This window comes from Pipistrellus hanaki, assembly GCF_964339955.1.
Source record: "Pipistrellus hanaki genome assembly, chromosome: 10".
Classification (NCBI taxonomy): Eukaryota; Metazoa; Chordata; class Mammalia; order Chiroptera; family Vespertilionidae; genus Pipistrellus; species Pipistrellus hanaki.
In genome coordinates this window covers 30,154,864-30,181,313 of record NC_140512.1, presented here as the reverse complement: position 1 = coordinate 30,181,313, position 26,450 = coordinate 30,154,864, and the positions used below count along the sequence as shown (strand labels likewise).

At 34.2% G+C, this 26,450-nt stretch overlaps 1 protein-coding gene across 16 annotated transcripts in view; it reads right to left on the bottom strand.

The window, feature by feature from the left end:
• PPP1R9A (protein phosphatase 1 regulatory subunit 9A) overlaps positions 1-26,450 on the bottom strand; it is a 219,387-nt gene that overhangs the window by 75,413 nt on the left and 117,524 nt on the right. For all 16 annotated transcript variants that reach the window (XM_084896633.1, XM_084896644.1, XM_084896643.1 and 13 more), the window contains 4 exons: positions 22,795-22,927; positions 20,016-20,136; positions 14,128-14,232; positions 1,706-1,841 (listed from right to left, as the gene is read on the bottom strand). In XM_084896633.1, the coding sequence (XP_084752759.1) occupies positions 1,706-1,841; positions 14,128-14,232; positions 20,016-20,136; positions 22,795-22,927 (495 nt within the window). The remainder of the gene's footprint in view (positions 1-1,705; positions 1,842-14,127; positions 14,233-20,015; positions 20,137-22,794; positions 22,928-26,450) is intronic.

The window sequence follows — 26,450 nt, the reverse complement described above, 5'->3', positions numbered from 1 at the left end:
TATGATCTAAAAATTTCACTTGACGGACCTTAAAAACCTATTTTATTCCCCCCCCCCTTTTCTTGTTTCACCAGATGCTTTATTTCATAGGCTCATGGAATATTAGAAGCTGGAAAAAATTCAGAGATTTATCCCATTCCCTGTGCTCCTCAGCCGAGACACGGAGGCCCACAGAGACAAGAAAGCTTAGTCTCCTCAGCCTCCACCACTGATGTCACCCCTACTCCCTGAACCTCAGCTCCAAATTCTTTCTAGCAGAGTGAGCAGGTAAAAACCAGACCTGCAGAATCCATTCTGCAGCCCTAAAATAGGCTTGTAGCCAAAGCAAATCAGTGCCTCTGCTAAAACATAAAACACTAGCACAGAGAATGGAAGACTAGGTAAGATGAATGTTCAAGTATTTGAGGAAATCACTTCTTTAGTTTCTAAATCCAAGATAACATTTTCATATATAATATCTCAGTAAAATAAAAAATACTCGCCAATTCAAATGAATTCTGCAAGTGAAAAAATAAAATCAACAAAACAGGATTATGGGAGACTTTCATGTGAAGACTTTACATGTTCTCTTTGATCAAAAGTTAACTAATGCATCATTTTGAATTTTCTACTCTAAGAAATGGAGAGTAAATCCTCATTACACTACAAGCACGTGAAAAATTAATATGCATTTGGGTTAAAACATTCCAGATTAAAAATTCATTAAAAATTTGAATGTCTGTTTACTAATCTTCACTACATTCTGGCCAGGAACCTAAAAAGTTCTGAACATAGAATAAATTCAGATGAATAGAGGTTGAACATATGAAGTCCTTGAATCAGCTGGGATAAAGAATATTTATTTTACCTGAATATTTACCATGTTTATGGAGCATGAAATACTACAACTAAATTGTTGAAGGATTTTTTGATATGCCAATATGAAACACATGCACATTTAAAATAAAGCATGTTGTCCCATTATATCAATGTACACTTGGCATTTACATTAGAAATAGACCAGCATCTGTATTATATTACAACACACAAGGGTTCCTGACAGCCGTTTTCACTTGGGGGTTAGCTTCTATTCCTTTACTTGATCTTCTACAGAGAACAGGATGCAAAATTATTCCAATATGTATCTGCTCTCTGGAATATGTGCCGGTGGGAAAGCTTTGTTCTGCATTGTGTTAGCACAAATCATAGCAAGCAGATCCAAGGAACTTTCTCTTCCTGGACAAAATGAAAAGCCTGAAAAACCTCAGTGATTTTTAGTGCTTTTCTGTGTTTGTATGTGTGTGCTTTTTCACACAAATGTTTACTGATTTTTTTTTTCTGGAAAAAGCATTATATACTGGCTGAAAACTTGATAAAAATTGCAAAAACACAGAAAAAACCGCCCCACCTAATTAAAACCATAAAAACAGTAACCATTCCCATTTCTGGTATTTTTACTTTTTTTTTTGGTGGTGGTTTCAGTGAATTTCTTTTAATAGTGTGATAAAAGATGACTCCAAAGTCTTCACACTATCAACAGAATACTTATATTTGATTCATATGTGAATATAAAAGCAAGTAATATTTCTTTTCCATGAGATTGAACTTACACACACGCTCTTGGGAAACTGCAAAGAACCTGCCATACTGTTATAAAGAGAGTTTTATGAAGGAGGAACCTAGGGAAAAGAAATGCAGGAAAAGAATGTCTGCTCAGGCCGCCTACCTCATCGTCGTCGGCGTCATACTGGGCGTAGTGCTGCTCAAGCATCTCTCTCTGGCGCCTTTCTTGTTCCAGCGTCTGGCTGATCAACTGCGCAACCTCACTCACTTGTCCTGGTTTTTCTCGCCCAATAACAAATCTGTAGGAAGGTTAAAGAGACTAATATAATTAGGCTGTTCAGTTAAAAAAAAAAAAAAAAAAAGTGCTAAGAAAAGTTACCAAGATTGGTATTTCAGGATCCATGAAGTGACCAAGATTGATATCTCATCAGAATCCATGAAGCCTCAAAAAAATAAATAAAATAAAATAAAATCATCTCTATACTTAAAATGGCAGGCCTGGATGGCAGGAGAGGTTAGCTGAGCAATCAAAGTAATTTTTGTGGTAGCCCAAAGGAACAGAAAGGAAAAAATAAATAAAAGATCATAAAAAAAATTATTACCTTGCGAAAAAACAAAACAGATGTATTACAATACTATACACACTTTTGATGCTCTACATATGGCAGCAAAGTCCTAATTTCCTGTACCATTGAACTTAAGATTTCCATAGTAATGTCCTCTTTATAACACAAAAATTTCATAAAACTTTTTGAGATATGTTACATACTTTAGGTGGGTAAATATATGTAGAGAGAGGCACTAGCTTTTTGGTAAGTTACTATAACTTTAGAGATAAGAAATAAAAGGGGATAAATGTAGTTTTGTTAGTTTTAGATTTAAAAAGAAAAACTAAAATAAGGAGAGTTAGTGAATTAATACATTTCTTTTGGAGAAGTTTTAAAGTTTTAAACAGGACTTAATTTTGATATTATGTTTAGGTGTTCATCAATTAAGCTATTTTCCTTTAAGAATCAACTATAAATAAAATTTGTAAACACTAAAATTTTCATCTTTATTCAGGTATAATTCACACAAATACATCTATTTTGAATGTAAAGGTCAATAAGTTTGACAAATGAGTAAACCTATAAACACCACATTAATAAAGTTATAGATTATTTCCATCAAACTAAAATATATCAGTTCTTTTTTAGTAAATCACCTTACCCACAGGCCATAATAGATTTATCTTTATTCTAAAGTTTCATATAAATAAAATCAGAGAGTGTCTGGCTTCTTTGGCTCACTATCATGTTTTGGGCATTCATCCATGTCATTGCAAGTATCAGCAATTTGTTTCTTTTTGTAATTGAATAGTATTTCATTATACTAGATATACTATATTTTGTATATCTATTTATCTATTGATAGGTATTTGGGATTGGATTTTGGATATAATGAGCAAAATTAGTATAAACATTTGAGTGCAAGTTTGGACATTAATTTTCATTTCCCTTAAGACAAATAATCAATGTCATATGTTAAGTAAGTATATATTTAACTTTTCAAATATTTGCCAAATTGTTTTTTTCAAAGTGGTGGTACCATTTTATATTCCAATAGCAATGCATGAAAGGTGAAGTTGCTTTATCTTCTCACCAACACTTAGTATTGTCTTTTAAAATTTTAGCCACTCTACTGAGTATCTGATTGTATTTTATAATGGTTTTAATTTCCAGTGCCCCGATGACTAATGATTTTAAGTATCTTTTTTTTATTTTTTTATTTTATTGATTTATTCACAGAGAGGAAGAGAGAGGGATAGAGAGTTAGAGACATCGATGAGAGAGAATCATCTATCAGCTGCCTCTTGCACACCCCCCACTGGGGATGTGCTCGCAACCAGGTACATGCCCTTGCCCGGAATCGAACCCGGGACCTTTCAGTCCGCAGGCTGACGCTCTATCCACTGAGCCAAACCGGTCCCGGCTTAAGTATCTTTTCATGCTTTTTTTGACCATGCACATGTCTTCCTCAGTGAAATATCTTTTCAAATATTTTGCCCATTTTTTAAAACACTCCAGTTGTCTGACTTTTTACTACTGAGTTGCAATGGTTCTATATCCTCTTCTATATATATTGCACACACATACATATACATACACACACAAATAATATAAGTGCATGTGTTTATTCTATTTATTATCTTTTGCCAACTGCAGTTTACTTCTTAATTTTCTAGACTGATCTTTTATCTTTCTTTAAATGAATAATAGAGTGGGGTTTAAAAGAATATAACTTCCCTACTATAAATCTGACAGGAGATTGAGGGAAGCAATTAATGTACAAAATGCAAATTAATCAAAAACAGCTGCCAAGCTCAAAGTAAGTAAATTAGAATTTACATTCATTTAAGTCATAAGTTCTTTAAACTAATTTGAGAATTAATGTGTTAGATCTTCTAGTTTAACAGTTTTCCCTAAGAATGTAGAAGTTTATTTCCTCCTCAAGGCAAGTGTTTAAAGCTAATGTAAACACAATTCAGGGAGAGAAAAACAAAAGATGAGGCCCACTTGCCAAATAGTTGAAACTGATTTTAAATGCTGATTTTAGAGATGAAAGAAGGAATCTTAAGAAAGACCTTGTGAAAAATTTTAAAGGAGAATATTATTTTTAAAGTCTAAATTATATTAAATAAGAAATTATGTAATTATACAATAGAATAATCAAAACTCCAATGTGATGTTACAAGTTTCTTCTTTCTTCAAAATAAAATACCTAATTCCAAACCAGAATTATTTACAAACAAAGTTTCAGAGGAACTAAGAATTGTTCCATATTGCATAAGAAAAAAGCATTTTAAATCAGGAAGGCCTACTTGCTCAAAATCTCAGCTTAGCTTTCTTTCTGAATTTACTGCTACAATTTAACATTCTTCACTAATTCATATTCAAAATCACTTTACAGTTTGATGAAATAGAAGTGATTTGTAATTACATATAAAATAGAAAATTCCTCTCATGAAATACACTCACTTTAAAAAGTGTGTGCTAAAGTATACATCTCTTCACTCAGGCAGGTATTTTGGGTGGCATTATAGCACCTAGCTATACATATCTTTAAAGATCTGTAATCCAGTTTAATTTATAGTAGATATTCACAATATTAGAATTCATCCTGATACGGATGACCACAGGAAAAAATAAAATACTTGCATTAGAGTGCTCTGAACATGTTATTATAAGTCACTCTCAAAAGATAAAAGTATGGAGCACATGATCACATTAAATTGAATTTCAAAAATCTTTAAAAATATAATAAAAGTTTACAATAATCAGTCCCTCTAAATATGTGATATTTGTATATAATTAGTGATATATATTGTAGACATTAACTCCAAATGAAATGACATATGTTTAGTCAAATCAGCCTGTTCCTAAACTTCAAGATCCTTTAAGAAAAAAATGTATTTTCTTGTTACTTTCTAAACTTTTTTTCTTTGCTTCAACAGGAAATGGCACGATCAATTTATTTTTCTAACTATAAAAATGAGGTAACAGACACCAAACTGTAATGGATATTTAAATAAAAAATTAGGTATTTTCTAAGGTTATGTCTATATAATGACAAAATTAAAACTAAAATATACAATTAAGCTTATGTTTTTAGCCTGGCTTTTTTCTAGTGTTAAAACAATCATGTTGTTTTAATGTGAATTATTTCACTAAGAACTCCCCACTGCTACCCTCAAGCTGAGATACAATAGACAAAGTCAGATGAATTAGTTTTTTATTTTCTTTTTAAATCTATTATCAGAGCAAGTAATGCCCATACACTGTCCTTGGTAGTTTAGATGATGAGATTATATGGAATTCATCTGACTCATTTATTGAATTCTCTAGTGAGCTGTCAAACAACTATAAGATTGGACTTGCAATTTGCTGAATTGAAGTCATAAAGATCTACATATTCTTTGTGAATGATGTGAGAGGTTGTGCTGAAAAATGATTTATGAGTGCCTTGCTTTACAGACTGAAGTTATTCTAATAAAAGTGATACACTAGTCAAAATGACATTTGATGTCAAAATTTAAAAGTTCTCAATGTGAAATTAAGCTAGTTTAAAAAAGGGAAAACTATAGTTGTTAGTTTTGTATAATTAATTCTTTCCTTCATATATTCTTTAAATAAATATTTATTGTGTGCACATCAAAAACCTGAATGGTATATATTAAAAAAAGAAAAGAAAAATCGCTGTACAAGACCTACTGTCCTTATGCAATACTTGAGCTTTAGGTCACAAAGGTCACTGGTACTTTTAAACATTTCTGTAAAAAGTGTCTCATTTTTCCTGTTTGATCACATTTTATGCTCTTACTCTGAACTTAGTAGCTTTTAAATATATATGTATTTTATTTATTTCAGAGAGTAAGGAAGAGGAAGAGAGACAGAAACATCAGTGATGAGATAGAATCCTTGATCAGCTGCATCTTGCATGCCTCCTATTGGGGGATCGAGCTCACAACACAGGAACATGCCCTGACAGGGAATCGAACCATGACTTCCTGGTTCATAGATCTATGTTCAACCACTGAGCCATACTGGCCAGGATTAACTTGGTAGCTTTTTAACTATTTCACTTAATTCTACTTGAGTAGGTGGTGGTAAATATATGTATAGCCCCTTTCATAAAATATGTTGACAGAACTTAGCAGCTAAAGTTCTATGTAACCAAGCTTTTGCCTCTTTCTTGTACTTGCATACTCTTACATATTTTTTTCTTCCTAGCTAGATATAGGGTAAGCTATAACATATGATATATGATATATTTTACATAAAAAAAATCCATTTAGGAAATATTGCTTTTAAAACCTAGACCTGCACTATCTAGATTTAAAATATTTTAATGTATTTGTAAGCATTAGTTCTTTCCATACCATATTGCAATGTAAAAACAGAGCACAGTCATGTGCTGCAGTCTGACGTCCGGTCATGATGGACTGTGTATACAGTGGTGGTGCCATAATCACAATGGAGCTGAAGACTTCCTATCGCCACGTAACCTCCTCATAGCCACTGTGAAGTAGCACAGTGCATTTCTTGCACGTTCTTGGTGACACTGGGGTACAGTGTTTATTAAGTCTACTGTGGTGGCCAGTCATGTCCTAGGCCTTCACATTCCCTCACTGATGCACCTAGAGCAACTTCCATTCCTGCAAGCTCCCATTCATGGCACAGGTGTGCCATTTTTAATCTTTTATGCCATGTTTTTACTGTTACAGTTGCCTCCAGTATTCAGTACAGTAGAGTACTGCACAGGCTTGTATTCTGGGAGCCACTGGCTACACCATGTAGCCCACGTGTGCAGTAGGCTATGCCATCCAGGCTTGAGCAAGTGCACGCTATGATGTTCACATGACAACAGAATCGCCTAACCACACATTTCTTAGGATATATTCCTATCATTAAGGACACGACTGTAATTGAATTGTGGTTTTTTTTTAATTGTCTACCACGTGCTACTTCAAAGACTATATACTGTGCAATAGGTATAAATTCCTCTACTTGAAAGTTAGCATTACTGTGTCAGGCTTAAATATTTACATCATATAAACAGGAAATTTTAAAAATGTTATTCTGTATGAAGTGACATCAGAAAATGTCTCATTCAACTAAAGTCTTCTGTAAAGTAGTTTTTTGAAATCTCCACTGTTTTTAATCTTCTTTTTATCACAGTGACCACTGACCATTCTCATACATGTAAGATTAAAAAGTTCTACTACTCCTGGTCTGAAACCCATAGTGACTGCTCCTCTTGTCTGTGGGCAAGAGTATAGTCCTACGAGCGATGTAAACAGGAAGCCCGCTGGACTGATGATTCCATAACACAGCAATTCTACACTGCCTCCACTGGATACGGCACTCCATTACGCACAACCACAGAATCACTTTGATAAAAAGTGAAAACCTCAACTTCCCTTTGGTGTATAATGGAAACAAAAACTCTTATTAAAATGATGAAAATGAAAACATATCGAGATTTAATGCATTTCAAATAGAAACCTCTGATACACCAATGATTTTAAATAAAAAATATTTTTTTCAAAACTTCTATATTTAGAAATATATGCCTAGGTGTGAATCCAAAATAAACGTGTATATCTATAAAAATTCACTTAGCATTCATTTCAATTTCCTTTTGAATATTATAACATCTTCCACAAAGGACAGAGAAATATGTAAGGCCCTCCGATTATTTTGTTTTCCATTGTGTGGAACTACAATTCCTATAAAATCCCGACCTTCAGTAGTGGTGTATGGCTCAATGCCAAAAGTTTTTAAGTATATAAGCTGGGGTAAAAACATTATGAATACATAATAATCAATAAGTAGCAGGTTCCAGCCAGAAAGCATGTAAAGTTAAATGTGAATGGTTTTGAAGGGCAAACATATACTTTCTGGACGTTCCTCAGACTGAAGCACAACCTCTCGCCTACAATATCACTTTCCATAACTGCTGTCCTTCAGTACTAGATCAGCTGTCTAGAGTTAAAAAGAATCGCTAATCATTTCCCCAGATTTCACACTTTCAAGTGCTTTACAATTGCTACCATGTCTTTACAATTTTTTCGATATCTTAGGAAAAAGTTTGTAGAACCTTTTACTTTTATATGTAGAAGGAAAATGTTTAGACTTATCATCATCCTGGTCAGGTCTTCCTAAATATTTTCAAAATTTTCAGGGTTCTTCTTGAGATAAGATATGTAACAGTAAACAAATAAATTGCAAGGGTGGGCAAAAGAAGGTTTATAATTGTAATGCAAAACATGGGTTTATTCTTGTATTATTGTTTATTAGTTATTGTATTATATATTGTTATGATAAACCTACTTTTGCCCACCCCTGTAAATTGTGGGATACAAAAATTATGTATAACCATTTATTAGTTAATGACATCTGAACTCACTTTTCCCAGTTTTCAGCTATTATAAACAATATGAATATGCAAACATGAGTCTTGGGTTGATATATTTTTTATTGTTTTTTAGTAGGTAGCCAGGAGTAGAACTGCTGGCTGGTATGGTAAGTGTACATCTACAATAATAAAAGCATAATATGCTAATTAAACAGGACCTTCAGGATGAAGCCAGGGCTGCAAGAGACGCCCGGGACCCAGGTGCCAGAGGGAAGCTGATGCCGGCAATCAGGGGAAGGAAGGCCTACTCTTGCACAAATTTTGTGCATCGTGCCTCTAGTCTAAATATATAAAAGCCTAAGCGACTGACCAACCGTTCGACTGTTTGCCCAGTAGCTATGATGTGCAATGACCACCAGGGAGCAGACACTACATCCAGAGAAGAAAGCCTGGTTCCTTGCGGTATTGGCTATGGGTAAGGTTGCTGCTGGGGCACTATCTGCCCTGAATCTCATTCACCCGCACCCCGGACCCAGAGAGGAGAGGAGGGAGCCAGTGGGCATCCAGGTCTTGGGGGCTGAGCATTCAAGAGGGGTCTTGCAATCCGGGACCCCTTTGGGTATGTCAGAAAGCCAGTTTTAACCCAATTCCAGCAGGCCTAGCTGAGGGACCCCACTGGTGCATGAATCCGTGCACTTGGCCTCTAGTTTTAATTTATAAGAACCTGTCAAACTGTTCTGCAAAGTGGTTATGCTATTTTGCATTCCCGCTGCAGTAAAGGAATGCTAGAGCTGCTCCACATCCCTGTCAATGCATCATCAGTCTTTTAAATTTCAGCCATTCTATTGTGTGTATAGTAGTACCTCATTGGGAATGAATTTGCATTTCCCCAATGATTAATGACACTGAGCAGCATTTCATGTGCTTAACTGTATATCTTCCTCAGTGAAGTCTCTCTTTAATTGATTTGCACATTTTTAATAGGGTTATATATCTTCTTAATGAACTGTAAGAATTCTTCATGTCTTCTAAATAACAGTCTTTTATCAGACAAATGTTTTGCAAATATTCAGTCTTTAGATTGCTTTTCACTTTCTTAACAGTATTTTCAAAACAAATGTTTAAATTTTTGATGAGTTTACCATTTCGTTCTTTTATGTCTTAAAAGATCCTTGACTAACCCAAGATCATTGAGATTTTTGCCTGTTTTCTATAAATTTTAGTTTTAGCTGCTGCACTTTAGTCTATGATCAATCTTGAGTTTATTTTTGTATGGACTGTGGAAGGAAGGCCAAATTTTGTTCTTTGCTTTTTCTAATGTAGTTATCCAATTCTTTCAGCACCAATTTTTAAAAATATTATAATTTTCCCCACTAAATTACCTTGGGGCATTAGTCAAAAACCAATTGTTTATGTCTATGCAGGTCTATATTGAAACTCCCTATTCTATTCCATTAATCTATATTTCTATCATTATGCCTAAACCAGACTGCTGTGATTAGTGCAGCTGTCAGGCAGCAAAAATACACTACTTTCTTCTTTTTAAAAAATGTTTATTTCTACCAAAGAAAGGAGCCTGCTGAGATTTTTGTTGAGATTGTGCTTAATCTATAGATTTGGGGGGAAACTGAAGTCTTAACAATATTGAGTATTCTGACCCATAAACATGGAGTGTATTTCTTCACTCATTTAAGTTGTCTTTATTTTCTAAGAATTTTGCTGATATATTCAGTGTATTATGCCAGACTATCCTTAAGTGTTTTTGCTATTATTATGAATGCTATTATTTGAACTTTCAATTCTTTGCTAATGTTAGTCTATAGAAGTAGAATTAATTTCTGTACAACAGCCTATCTCCTATAACCTTGCTTGACTCACTTATCAATTCTAGTAGCATTTTTTGTAGATTCCATAGAATTTTCTACAGAGATGACCATGTTGTCTGTGAACAAAGTCTTACTTCTTCCTTTTAAAATCTAAGTGTTTTCCATTTCTTCTTCTTGCTTCACTGAATAAGCTATGACCTCCAGGACAACGTGAATAGAAGTGGAGACAGTGGGCATATTTGCATTATCCTAGTATAAGGGAAAAGCGTTTGGTCTTTCATCATTAAATGTAATATTAGCTGTCAGTTCACTTGGGCTGCTAGTTATCACATTGAGAAATTTCCCTTATGAAATTCCATAGGTTGAATTTCAAACATTAAATCAACCATGCATTCCAAAGATGTCCCTTGGCCATAAATTATCATACTTGTATAACTTCCTGATTTCAACATGCTAAAATTCTGTTAAGGATTTTTGTATCTAAGTTCACGAAAAGCATTGGTATGTAATGATTTTTCTTTTAATGCCTCATTCTGATTTTGATATGGTAACAGAATTAGCACCTATTCTTTTTACCTATCTCATAATTCAAAACACATTTTTCTCTTGCCCACAAAGATATAACACAAGATATTGAACCAAATTTGGACTATCGCTGGCAAAAGGCTATCACAGCAGGCTAAATTCTATATCTGAGCATAAATATAAGGTAGTTTTGTACAATCTTGAATCAGACTGTGAATATCTGGTGATTTCTGTCTTCTTTCCATAGGTATACAACCAGTAATTGAACTACAACCTATTATTTTTTCTAATAAATTAATAATTTTAAGTTTAAAATAGTTTTGTGGGGTTTTTTGGCCAACAAATATGAGGGTCTTTTTAGGATTTCCAAGTGAAGCATCATTTTAGTATGTTTTAATATAAAAGTCAATTGTGAATAGGAGATAAATCTGCTGATTCAAATGAACTGAATCTAAACTATTTAAATTATTTTCATATAAAAAAAATGTTTATTTTTACCAAAGAAAGGATCTGACAATGAGAACAAAACTTTACTCTAACTTTCTAACTATATTACATTTTGTAAGTTACATTCTTTATATTGCCTTTTCACTTTATTTTAACAATATTTTCAAAACAAATCAACCACCAAAAAGATTATAGGTTTTTTTCAAATTGAAGTTTTTTAAAAATATATTTTTTATTGATTTCAGAGAGGAAAAGAGAGAGAGAAATAGAAACATCAATGTCAAGAGACAATCATTGATTGGCTGCCTTCTGCATGCCCCACACTGGGGATGGAGCTTGCAATTCAGGCATGTGCCCTGACTGAGAATTGAACTGTGACTTCCTGATTCATAGATCAATGCTCAACCACTGAGCCATGTAGGCTATGCAATTAGAAGTTTTTAAATAATTGTTACGACATTTCTTTTTAGGTTGCACCAGGTAACATTGACATATATAATAAAGACATACTGAGTAGTAGGAATTTAAAGTCAAAGTCAAAGGAGTATATAATAAATGTGCTGTGTACTACATATGATGTAGCATGCTACATCTAGAGCCATTCTGGATTGAATTGTTCTGCATATTATACAGAGGTATATAAATAAACAAATTCATCCTAGATATATGCTTTGTAGTTAGAAAAATACTAACTACATTTAGTAATTTTTATATACCCTTTAAAAATAAATTTTAGTAAACAATGAATGTGGCAGCTAAGTTATCAATGAATAAGAAATATAGAACCATACCTATTTTAAAACCTCAGTTTAAAACCGTTCATTAAACTACAGATCTAATTTTTGGGTCCTGGTTTTATATTAATACCTTATGAAGAACTGCTGCATAAAATATATTCAATGGATTAAAATATTATTTTTATTAAGTTAAAGTTGAGAAAAGATGCAATTGAGACCCAGGGTTAGATAATTTGGGGGAACAAAGGACCCTAAAGATCCCCTTTTGATATCAAGATTTTTGCAGACAGAGATAGGAAATAAGATATATGCCTTTAGAAGAGGAAAGGAGAATGTGCTATCACCTCAAGGTAAAAAAAAAAAAAAAAAAAAAAAAAAAAGTGGAATGAAAGGTTAGAGCACCAGGAAGAAGAGAAAACCAGGGAGCCTTGAGGTGAAGGGGTACTTCTTGGAGAGGAAAAAATCTGAAATTCGATCTTTAAGATAACTAGGTTCTAAACAGTATTTTGAACAGAAAAAGATGGCAGAGAGAAAGGCCCACAAAAATATTCACAAGTTATATTCGAAGGATAATGACTACACTAGTATTGACTGAACCAGACCATGAAAATAGAAAGAGATAAATGATAAGATACGGTGATGAAAGATTTTTAATACCAGGATAGAGAACTTAGATTCTGCCCAGAGTGGAGGGCCATTGAAGGTTTCTGAAGAGAGGAACATGATGGATGCAGAATCATTATTTCTACCCACAGGTTTTATTTGTACTACTAGAGATACACAGAATGAGTCAATAGACTTTTCCCATAGCCCTTCATATATGTGAAATACTGCAATTGTATTTGTCCATTAGGGATAAGAATGAGAAGGAGAGTTTCAAAATTGGAGATTAGCAATCAGGATGACCAGTTGAGAAATCTTTGTACAAGGCTTGAAATAACAGTGCAGAATTATGAAGAGAAAGGAATGACTATGATTTCATGTAACCACAAACTTCAATGCATAATTCACTTTTAAATTCACTTTAAGTTCTAATGGGCAACTTCAAACCAAGTTGTATACTGATATACCACAGTCCTGAAAGATAATCATGTGTACTCTTGCCAATTATTTTACATACTTTCTCAGAACTATGGGTATTCCTGAAACATAAACATAAAAGTTATTGAAGTTGTATTTCTTAAACATTCCCTTCAGTATTAATGGGTGCTTTCCAACTTAAAAAAGTCTAAATTCTTAAACTCACGCCTCTGCAACATAAAATATGCTGCAATTAAATCATAATTTACTCTCTTTAGATCAATTAACTCATCAATATTTTCAGAACATTTGGCCATTTAATTTTGATGATAACACTAAAACACTTTCATAATTACACATACTAAATAATGTCCCCTTATGAATCCTTTCATAGGATATTTGGAGAAGTATAAGATATAGCAATATTATATTTAAAAATAAGTACCCTATGGCCAAATAAACAAATTTTAAAGTTTGACCTTAGTTGACTCAAGACTACTTTTAAGTATATTTGTTTTCCAAGCTACCATTTTCAGAACCCCAAGATTGGATATAAATTTTAAGGTCCAAAAGAATGCACCCTCTATCCTATTAAAGTTGGAAAAGTAATAGTTTACCAAAGTGTAATTTTATCTGTCTCTTTAAAACAATAAAAATATTTTTAAAGCATTAACCTCAAATCATTCAGTCTGCTTATCTAAATAATATGTATCATTGAAAATATATATATATATATATATATATATAATTTCAATTTACTGTGTAACTGATTTTATTAAGAGGATTTGAGGACAAATGTCTTATTTATTGAGGACAGAACTAGAAATTCTATTGTCATAGCAATTCTTATTGTATTAGCAATAATGCACACTAAAAAAGCTTAATAACTAACCATAGTGATTTATGCTGTATACTCCTTATCTTCATATCTTTCTAGAATACTATAATTTTTAGTTTTAAATTACATTTGCATGAACTAATTAAATTAAAGAAAAATAAAAAAAACTAAAGGCAAAATTTTAGCATTTAGTTAAACTTCTCATTATAATTATATATATCTATAAGTATAATCATAGAAAATTTAAACAAAATATCAAGTAATGAAATTGTACAGACTGAAGCCACATGCTTACCTGACGTTGCCCTTGGTGTTTCTGAGAACTGTTGCAGCAAAATTCTGTGTGACTCCCACCAAGCTGATTCCATCCACTTCTACAATCTGATCATTGACTTGTATTCTTTGGGAAGAGGAAAAAAATTATTCATGTTTAATTTTTACAATAATATATTTCCATCACAATAAATTAGTTGACAAAATACCTACTTTTTAAGATAATCTTAATACAAAATTTGTCTTTTATATATAAGCTCTATATCTTAGTCAAATGCTTAATATTTTTAAAAGATTATTTTGAAGAACAGAAATAGGCAATACTAAATGAAGAGATTCACTTTATCCAACATCCATATTGCTATCACAATGAGTTGATAACTGTTAATGTATGACATATTTATATCTTTTTTGTCTTTAAAATTTCTTAAAATATAACAAATGCATCTTACATACTCTTTAGGCTTCATACCTTGTCCCACCTCTCCTCTCCAAGAAAGAACAACAAGAATTGCAGGGAATCCTTCACGTATACAAATTTATATATATACTTACATAAAGGTGGATGTGTGTGTGTGTGTGTGTGTGTGTGTGTGTGTATGTGTGTTTGTGTATTTTGTTTAGGAGCAATATACAGTATGAGTGTTGTTTGGTGTATCATGCTTTTAAATTTACATACATGTTCTATATATATATATATTTTTTTTTAATTACTCAAAATGAAGTATTTCAATCACAGAGAAATACAGAGGGAATTAGATAATAAACATTCATGCACCAATATCCAATATTATCAGATCTTAGCACTGTGCAATATTTGAGTCAGTTTTTTTCTAAATAAATTTATTACAGAAAAGCTGAAGCCTCTTTATTACTTGTCTCATCCTATTCCCTTCTCTGCTTCCACAGAGGTTAGGTAACCATCATACTGACTTTGATGGTTAGCCTTTCTACTGATGTTTTGAAATACAAATAACACATATGCACCAATAGGCATAATATGTGTACATTTCCAGTTTTCAAATTTCATCATAAATCTCTTTTTCTACAACTTAGTTTGCTTCACTCAACGCTATGTATGAGATTTACCCATGGTTATAAATACAATTTTAGCTAGTTCACTTTAATAACCATATAGTATTATTTTTATGAATATACCAAAATTTATTCATCCATTTTGTGCAGATGGACAAGTATATTATTTTAAGTTTTAGCCATTATGAATACTACTGTAATAATAAATTTCGTACATGTCTCTTTACACACACGTTTCTCTAGGATGTATACTTAGAAGAACTCCTGAGTCAAAGAACAGAGGCTTTTTCGACTTGAACAAAGCGATAACGTTCAGTTCAAAATGCTTACCCCAATGCATATTCTCAGCAGCATTATATAGAAAGGCTCTGACTCTCCACACTCTCACCAACACTTGGTATATTCACACCCTTCACCTATTGCTGATATTGTCCGTGTAAAAAGATACACATTGTGATTTTAATTGCATTTCCCTGGTTACTTGTGTGGCTGAATGTTTTATCATATGTTTACAAGTCAACTGTTCAGTTTTGCACACTGTTAGATCATGCCTTTTACTCATTTTTTGATGTTGGGTTGTGTCTTTTTTTTTCTTATTGGTTTACATAATATGTTTTTCTATATACTGCATAACAGTCTCAATTAGATACATAGCAAATACTTTTGCCCCAATCTGTAGCTTGGCTTTTCACATTTCTCTGGAAAACGGTGGTTTTGAGGCAAACAATTTAATGATATATACACAAATTACATTTATAATTTTAACTTTATATTAAGTAGTTTTTGTGTTTTGTTAAGAAATCTTTCTCTGCCTCGATATTATAAAATTATTCTACAGTTTCTTCTAAATATTTTAACACTTTGTTTTTCTGCACTTAGGCAGATATCCACCTAGATATTATTATTTTTATTATAATGTGTTAGCCATCTGTTTTTATTTTTTCCAAAATATAAACAATTGGCTTAACATTTAATAAAGAGTCTGCTTTTTACTCCACTGATTTGTAATGGTTTTCAAATGTGCATCAACATGTTTTGGTTCTCTATTAGTTCCTACTTGTCTATTTGTCTATCTCTGCATACTACATTGCTTCATAACTGGTTTTGACATTTGTTGGGCAATTTCTTTACCTAGTTCATGGCTTTCAAAATTTTCTGAGCTATTCTTGAGCATCTCTTCACAACTAGTTTTAGATTTACTTGCCACGTTCTATAAAAACACACACTAGTGGGCATTTTAATAACATTATACTGACTTTTACGTTTAATTTATGGAAAACTGGTATCTTTATCATATTGACCCTTTCCATCAATAAAAATTGAGTGCTACTACAATCACCCTAGGTAACTGTGATAAGAAAAATTATTTAAAGTTTGGAAATAGAAACAAAAGAAGGGCAACATTTCCTTTCAATGTCATGAATATGCATTACTTAACAGGCCCAACGAAGGATAATTTGGGAGAATGTATTTTAATTGATTTACTGTTTAATATTAACTGAAAGTCCTGGACATACTGTAGTTGCATGTTAATTTGTAGATGTTTGTCCTGAAAAAAAGTAGAATACATTTCTTCTGTTAGAAAAGATAATCTCATAGGCATAGTTTATCTCTCGGTGGAATATTAACCAGTTTTATATCAAACATATATCATACAGCCTGTGAGTGTAGTATATACTATTTACAGTTGTGCTCGCACAATGCCAAAATCACTTAATGATGCATTTCTCAGAATGTATCTCTGTAGTTAAGTGACACATGACTATATATTCAACTCCGCATATGCTAAAGTGTTACAAAGTTACTACAACTTTGCATTATATTAAAAAAAATTCGTTCATCCTTGCATTTTAAGAAGTAAAAATAGTGTGTGTAGCTATGGAAAATGATATTTGCTAGTCTGCTAAATTGCTTGCATATGATAGGCAATTATTAAGTCCCTATCTGCCAGTTCAGGTTAAATAGAAGTTAGTTAAGTAGGCCACAAGTTCAAGTTTAATATGGATAAGTGAAACTATGTTAGAAGCAATAGTGACAGAAAAACTAATAATTGTGAAGATGAGCTAATGAAATGATTTTTTGTTTTTCCAGAAAAAGTATCCACCAGAGAGAACACACTGAAAATACATACAACTTGAGTGTGTATATTAAATTGAGGATGGCTTGAAGAAGTGATTGTTATTTCACTGAAAGAGAATAACCTTTCATGCAACCTCACAGAATAGTAACACTGAAAAGCCCTCTCAAGTCTTGGCTCATAATTAGAAGCAAAAAAAGCCAAGGGATGAGTCCTGGCAGTAAAAATTAAATAAACAACTCTCTGCATCAGACCAACCCACAACGAAGAATATGTATAATTTGGATTTTCCCACAACAGCAGAGAAAATAGCCTATTTGCCCCTGGAACAGTGACCATGGGATGGAATGCACAGGAATGTACCTGACTGATCTATAAACAGCATCTAGTACTGGCCATTTCCTCAACAGTTTCCATGTGCTAGCAAACACGTGTGCAACACGACTGCTCTTCAGCTGCAGTCTGACATTTCTGATAACCCTCAATTCTGAATCTATAAACCAGTACCAAGGGGGTAAGGCTAATAAAATATGTAAGTTGGAATGTTCTGGGATTTGTTTAATGTTACTGGGTAGTTATTTACTTACATGACATATTGGGCAAGGGGAAACAAAAACAAAAACTCTACCTCACTGGGCTTATGCAAACAAAGCAACCAACAACGAGTGAACGGGAAACCAGCTGGAGCAACAGTAATGTTCAACAGAGTCTTCCCCAAAATGCCAGATAGCGAAGCTCTGAATGCATATGAGAATACATACCTATCAAAGCAGTAATATGCCAACTAGCTCAGGGGGGAAAACGAGCAAAATATCTGACTAGAAGAGTGACACAGGAGTGTGTGCGCGGAGGAAACCATGGACTAATGAATTATGGCAGATGGGCACAATTAGAATGGCAGTTTCCATGCAGGGTCCTCCCAGGCTTGAGGAGCACCGAGGGGCCCTATGGGAGGGAGAGTTTGCAGCAGGATAATCATGAGAATAACACTCTTCACCTGTTTGATATGTTGGTGTTACTGAACAGATGGTCAAAACAACTCAAATTATTTGAAAACCAACACTTGAATAAGGATAAATTACAAAGTTCCTTAATTTCACTTTTGATATTCCCCCTCCCCAAACCTGAAAGAACAGTGCTGTAAAACGATGGTATCCAAAAGGTTGAGAAACAACCAGAAGAGACAAAAACAAAGCAGATTGCAAGAACGTTTTTAATTTGCCTCTGTAACACAGCATTGCTACCATCTTTTTGTCAGTTATCACCCACGTAATTTATTCCACCAGTATTTTCAATTGGGTTATTATGAAATGCATTTTGCTTTTATAGGTTCATTAAACAGGACTGGATAAATAGTGTGTTAATGTGTTTTGTGTACAATCATAAAATTTATGGCAGCAAAAACTAATGGTTACTATATTTAATATTATTTTACTATAAAATTAGAATAAAAACAGAAGGTGGAAATAGCTATCATGTCACCCAGCTAAATTACAAGCTACCCTGTGTAAGAGGCAAGGTTGCACAAAGAGGAAGAAAGAAGAAAAGAAAAAAAAAGAAAGAAAAAAAAGAAGGGGGGAGAAGAAGGGAAGAGGGAGAAGGAAAGGTACGAAGAGAAGAAATATAAAAAGAAAAATGTTAGGCCCAAGTAAACATTCTGAAAGTGACTGAAGCACTAGGATTCACTCATTCAACAGATATTTATTGAACACCCTTTGAAAATATACAGACAGACATGAAAAGCTTGACAAGAGAAAATTTAGAAACTAGAGCATAATATCAAAGAACAAGACAGAGTCAAAACTTTTCAACCATACTGGATGACATGGGAGATACACATCCACGGCAGATTTATAAAAGTACTTAAAATGTGGTAAGAGTTCGAGATGTTCATAAGGGATGAAAGCAATCACAACAAGAAGGCTTCTTGTGCTAGGGTAGGAAGGAAGGAGAAAAGAATTTTCTATATATTTTTTAACATCCCTTGAAAATAGTCTGACCAAATCTGAGATTAAATTAAAAGAGTTTCTTTTAAATAAGGAAAGGTTACTTAAAAACTAAGGCAAGCTAGAAAGGTATAATACACACTCTTATCCTTTTGAAGTTAAAAGGAACTATAAAGAAGATCTAGGTCTGGACAGTGTGGTTCAGTTGGTTGAGTACTGTCGTCCTGTGCACCGAGATGTCACCGGTTCAACTTCTGGTCATGGGTTCAATGCCCCAGGTCTGAGCCTCAATCCCCAGTAGTGGCCAGGCAGGAGGCAGCCAACCAATGTTTTGATATTTCTGAGGTGAAAGTATGTGCTGATCTCCACAGAACATATTCTTAAACCAGGGGTCTTCAAACTATGGCCCGAGGGCCACATGCAGCCCCCTGGGGAGTCTGATCCTGCCCGCCAGGTTTTTTGGGCAGTGAGCGCAGCCAAGGTGTTACAGTAGGAATTAGTAGTTCATATAGTCCGGCCCTCCAGCTCTCTGAGGGACCGTGATCTGGCCCCCACTTTAAAAAGTTTGAGGACCCCTGTCTTAAACTATATACACCCATGTTTCTGCCAACTTACTACTAGGTAAATAGATAAATGGATGGATATCAAGTTAGACATAGATAATAGATCTATCCACCCATTTTCATCAGGTATTCTGCCTACAAGTCAGAAAGTAATCAAGTTTTTAACATTTTCTACATATGAGACACATTGACCTTCTGTCCTAAATAATCATAAGAAGAAAGCTGAAAAACAAGAAATTCCCAGAAAAGTTTCCTAGACTTTAGTGGTCAAAAGCAGCGACTAGCTTACCTGCCATCCCGCTGAGCAGCACCACCTTCTGTTACTGTCTTGACAAATATCCCCAGCTTTTCAAGTCCAGCATCTGCTCCAACACCCATTCCAATAATACTTATGCCAAGTCCATCCTCATCTATGAAAACGGGTAAAGATACAACAATCTAAGTGTTACACTACTCTGCAATGAACTGGTGAGGCCTATTTGTTCCTTTTAATTTTGTTCTTTATAGATTATCACATAGTCCATATGGATTATCACATAGTCCCTAGTCCATGCTTGCCTTTGAGAAGTTTTTTCCAATGCAGGGGAGCAAGGGTGTCAAATGAGAACCCCCAAAGGCTCATGAGTTTAGTTTGTTACTACTGCAGTTAGCTATTTACTGTGATCCAAAAAAAAGGTAATAATTTGATTACTGAGTGATTAATCTGCCTTAAAACATGGCCCCTTTAAATAATATAATTTAATATTTTAAGCACAAAAGCATACACACAATTAAACACTTATATATTCATTTGTTTGCTTTGTTTGTTTATATTGGCAGGGTAATAAAATTCTTGATTCAAACTTTCTTTTCCTGAGAAAAGAATGTTCTATTGCCTTTTTAGAAAATTTATCTTTATTGTTAAAAGTATTAGAAGTGTCCCCCGATTTCCCCCCATTGACTCCTCCTAACCATACTCAACCCCTCATCAGGCCTTCACCACTCTATTGTCTGTGTCCATGGGTTATGCATATATGAATACAAATTCTTTGGTTAATCTCTTCCCACCCACCCACCCACCTCTACCTTCTCTATTGTCTTTTAGTCACTCAGAGGCTTGTCTGATTTCACTTACATTACTTATTCAATTTTTGTTGTCCTCTTTCACAAAAAACTTTCTTTGAGGTTCAATAATTTAGTAATATAACTCTAGATTGATCATTCTGGCTGAATTTTTCCTGGCTGAGCTATATATGTTATTTTAAATAAATGTGATCATACTGTATCTGGAATTTCCCTTTTACTTATATGGGTTGTTTTTACTTGTTCCAGATCACCATTCATGTTAAGATGGTATGTATCTTTCATTACTTTCTCTGTCCTGCCATCAAGGATAGAATCAGCCAAAACCGGTTTGGCTCAATGGGTAGAGCATTGGCTTGGGGACCGAAAGGTCCCGGGTTCGATTCCAGTCAAGGGCATGTACCTTGGTTGCGGGCATATCCCCAGTAGGGGGTGTGCAAGAGGCAGCTGATGGATGACTCTCTCTCTCATCGATGTTTCTAACTCTCTATCCCTCTCTGTAAAAAATCAATAAAATATATTGGAAAAAAAAAAAAAGGATAGAATCATATCAACAACCACAGTGTATATATGCCTTGCTTTTCTTTCCTATTTGCTTTATACAAATAAGATTATATGACACCTACTTTTCTCTCCAGCTTACTTTTCTAATTCAACAATACGTCATGAGTATCAACCTAACATAGCTTCAAATCCCTTTTAATGATTGTGTAATATTTCACGGTGGACAGAATGATAACCTATCTGACCACTTTCCCCTAGTGACAGGCATTCACTTTTGTTTCCATTTTATTGGCCCCATGAAAGATACTGACAAAAAACATATTGTTTTTAGTTCGTTTACAAATTGTGTTTGTCCAGCCAGTGCTTAGATGTGGACTTTTTCTTTAAGTCCTTGCAGTCAGTTGGCTAAGTCCTTGCAAATACAAGGATCAAGTTGTTTTTGAGCTCAGGAAATTCTCCTCTTTATCTCTCACTCTCTATTGCCATTTCCCTTTCTTTATATGGCGAGTCTCTATAATTTTCCTTGGATTTTTGCTCTGCCATTTGAGAATTAGTTTGGGACATTTCTTATGCTTGAATTTCTTTGTCACAAATTTAATCTCAACAAAACCATCATTTCCTCTTCAATTCCTCTACTGACATTTTTATTTTTAAAAATCATTATATTTTTGTGTTATTGTTAATTTGATTAAAGCCATACTTGAATATCCTTATTTACTTTTTTTTGTTTTGTTTGTTTTGTTTTGTTTTTTGCATTCTTTCTGTTATTCAAGTTGTCATCTATTGGGCTTTTTCCTAAAACTTTGAGATGTGACAGTCTTCTGTTCATTGGTCAGAGTCTAATTCTCAGCTTCCAGACTTACATGACAATAAACATGGCGGCCTCTGGTCCTGTGAGTCCCCAGTTACTGCAATAGATGGACTGTGATTCCAGGAAGATAATTCAGCAGGAGGTCCCTCTGCTCCCCCGTCTGCCTGCTCTCCATTAGCCCTTTCTCCTCAGAGATGAAGAGCGGTCCATTGCCTTTGTTTCAAAAATCCATAATTTTCTGAAAGCCCAGTACTCGTCATATCTACCATATTCAGAGTCTAACCATGACCACTCTTCCTCCCCTCCCAAAACCAAACCAACAAACAAAAAAAGTCACCACCTGCCCCCCACTCTCCAGCAGCTCTCTCTGGGCTCTCACCTCGCCAGCCCTTTGCAGAATTACCGACCAAGCATCTGGCCTCATTCAGGCCTCCCTACTCCTAACCACCACCCAGCCAACTAAAGTTGATAAGTTCCGGTTGGGAGTGGACAGTTAGAGAGAATCTTTTAATCCACCATCTGTAGAGAATTTATATCAACTAGTTTTGAAATTTAATAAACTCCTGCATGAGATTAAAATTTGATCCAATCCTTAGTGGAGAAAACAGCTATACTTGGGAAAAATTAAGTCATTTCTGTATTATTAGTATAGGAATATCATAATATCACAAATGATGTAGAGCTCATATACCTTTTTCCAGTTCCACTGGGAAAAGTTCCAACTTTTCTACACGCTTTTCAAGTTCGTACTCAGCTGAAGCAGCCACAGGGTCAACTTCATCATTTCTCCTGTCATAGTCTTCATTGGAGTATGTGCTGAAAACCTGTAGGAAAAGATCAACAAAAAGATGATAATCCCAAAAGGATGGCTTTCCTAATTACAAAAAAAGAAAAATCTAAATGTCTAAACGTACATTAAGTTAAAAATTTTGTATCATGAATTTCATCTAAGTAACTTTTGTTTTTAAAAAAATCAATTGAGATGTTAAGAGGAAGAATGAATGAGAATAAACATATCTCACTAATTTTAAAAATGTATGAGTCATTCTACCACTTTTAACAATTTCAGAAACCACAGGAGCCACAGAAAACATTATTTGGATGGCAACATTAATTTCTTTTTATAGAATCGGAGCATACATATGAGCTGCAACGCTGGCTCCTGATACAACTAAGGCAAAACATTGTGAAGCTATCTAAGCAAACACCCACACTGAACCCATTTCACAGCATGACTTAAACAAGCCCAAACACTGTAGGTTGTCAGCATCATAATTGTTTTTCAGTCACAGAATCGATGAAATTGATTTCTATTCTATACTGTATTAGAATTATGCGTGGTAAGCCCTCATTTGTCATCTCTCATTTCACTTGCATGTAGATTTAAATTCTCCTTGAACTTGTCTATGTAATAGCTATCAAAACCTTACTAAAGAGCAGTAGGACAAATAGGAAGTTGCCAGCTCTTTCTTTCCTACCTAAACAATCCGAAAGACTGAATGTGGTCTTTAGATATAGCCATAAGAAATTTGAGTCTGTTTCTGCTGAAATATTTGTTTTACTTGAAAAGTAACTGAAAATAAGTAATCAATCCCTTGCTTAATTTAAAAGAAAGGAACTTATTCATCAAGTCCAATTAATAGAAATAATAAAAACCGACATTTTTTCAATTAAATTCAATAATTATTAAGTTCATGAACTATGTCTTAAAAATTCTGTAATGTCCCCCAAAATTCTAAAAACTAGGAATGAGTTGTTTTTTAATATCACAAAAAGCTACAATAAAAATAGAAAGCAGAACAGAAGGTCCGAGGAGAAATCATGTCCACTGCCTACAAAGCCAGCTCTGACAGTCCAAGTGTGCTTTACACACACATTAATGACAAACTGGCAACTCTTGTGTACTATATATGACAACCTATAAACCAGGAATACACATTGCATATACAGAAGCAGACGTAGTGTGATTCCTAATGGTATATATGTCTCAAAATCATGTCATTTATAGGATCTGTACTGGAATTGTTTTTCTTCTCGACTTTCAAAACGTTTTCAGGCTACTTGCTTTTTCTCTACCATAATAAACACCACAACATCACATTCCTAAATGGGAAAGAATGAGATATCCATCTGAAAATATCCCTATTTCACATCATTAACAAACGTTAAATTCAGATTATTAAGAACAAAAAATTCTAAGAGTGCTAAAAAATATATGAGCCAATGTTTAACGGACTAGAGAGGACCTTCTACAAAGCCACAGATTCTGGAAATGCTAAAGCAAATGACTGAATGACGTGAAGAAAAGTCAGTGATATACAGGATATGTGCATGGAGGGCCACCACTTTAAGCCCCATCCATTGTATGGTGTATTGCCTGTGGTGGCAAAAGAGTGATTTCCTTCTGTCTATGGCAAGAAGAAAGCAGTGGTCAATGTCTCATGCCATCTTAAGTAAGAAGTCAAAATTTCAAAACCAAGATAAGTTGGTAACAATTTCAGAAACAACTCTCCATATAACAATGGGCTACTTCCAGGCCAGATTTTACAATATTAAGCATCAGCTGTATCTTACAAAAAAACAGTGAAAGCAACTCTGTTCCCTAAACTATATTATTCATAAAATCGGATTAAAATATGTACCACAAAGACTTCCCACCTTTTCTGTAACAACTGCTTTGTTAAATCGTTGCCAGAGTAGCGAGATGGTAAGGCCTAATGCCCCTCTTAAATACAGCTTCCATTGAGAGAGCATGTTGGAGGAACTATCTGAATGTTTCTTTCATGTAAAAAAAAAATAAAAATTAAAAATTAAAGACTGTTACAACTGAAATTTTATAAAAGACTATGATTCTATAAGTTGTATATCAAGGCAATATTTGTTATTGAATGTGCCCCGATACACTGACTAAATTCCTATAAATAACTGCAGGCAATCTCCTAAAAGCATTGAATTTTAAGTGTTTAAAAACCAATTTTCATTAACAGGCACCTTTACAAGATGAAATGTTTTTACCCTGAGATTTCCTTGAGTTAAATCACTGTCATGGATACGGTGTTGCAAATCCCTATCTGTGTCCAGAGCTGTGCACTGTCAGCACACGGTGGCTCAGCACCCGCATGCTCTGTTTGGCCATGACCAGGAAGAACCTCAGACATGCCAGTAAGCTGACCTTGGTAAAAACTGCGGGTTTCATCAATAGGTCTTCATTCTTTAAATATATTTACAATTGTTCTACACTTTTATTTATGTTATCATAACTGCTTTGCAAACTATGGATAGTTACTCAGATAATAATCAGAGCCCCCTCATTATATTAAGGCAATGCAAAAACTCTAAAGGGCAAGAGCATCCTGGTCCTTCATATTCAACATCATCAAAAAATACATATGAAGTTCAGTCACCTTCACATGGTTCCTGTGTTATTTGACTGAGAAAAGCAAACAAAAGGATGTTTAAATTTAAGATTGCTTGTTTGAAGGCCAGCGAGTTATATTTTCCTGTTCCTTTGTCAGGAAACAAAACAAGGCCTTGTCCCTCGCTTTGTGGCAGAGGCAGGCTTTTAGGGGTAACAAGTTTACAAATGCAGTTAGCAATGACATTCCTCACCCAGTAATCCAAAGCTATAAAAAACAAAGTCAAAATTAGCTTCTTATAAGATTTCAACTAGAATCATTCTTTTTCACCTTTCAGGTAGCTAGTGTTTTAACAATTTTCCAAAACAGCAGCAACTTTTTTTTTTTTTTTAAATAAGGAGAAAAAACTTATTTCCTTCACTTCCTATGACACATTTTCTTTAATCAATGCGGGTCAAAATAAATTCAGAATTTTCTGTAAATATTGACTGGAAGGAATCTCCCACAGTGCTCCCACGAGGTCTCAGTTCCGCCTGTCGTCTGGGTTCCGCTTCATCTTCTTGACACATCAAAGATGGACAATGTCCCAGGTTCTAGCATGCTGCGTTTCAGATGATGGCTTGGCACAGCGTGCTCTTGGAGACCAGCCAAGCTCACTTACCATAAGCTTCCCTGGTAGAATTCCAACTCACCTTCACGTGATTTTAGTGGCTCTGCTACAGAGACTCTAAATTGAGACCAAGAGAGCATGGACAAGATAGTCCACGTCTTAAAAAAAAATTGGCAATAAACCATCCTCTGAAAGAAGGATCCTGGCAGCTTTAGAACCATGAATGATAACTTCAGCTTTCTTTTTCTTTCCCCAGAACCAAGGCCAGTTCACTGACTTACGACAGTAAGAGGGATAATTTTTTAATGCCTACTGTGTGCCAGGGAATATGGTAGGTTCTTGTTGCAAACTTATGTAAGCCAAACTGGAATTCACAATGAC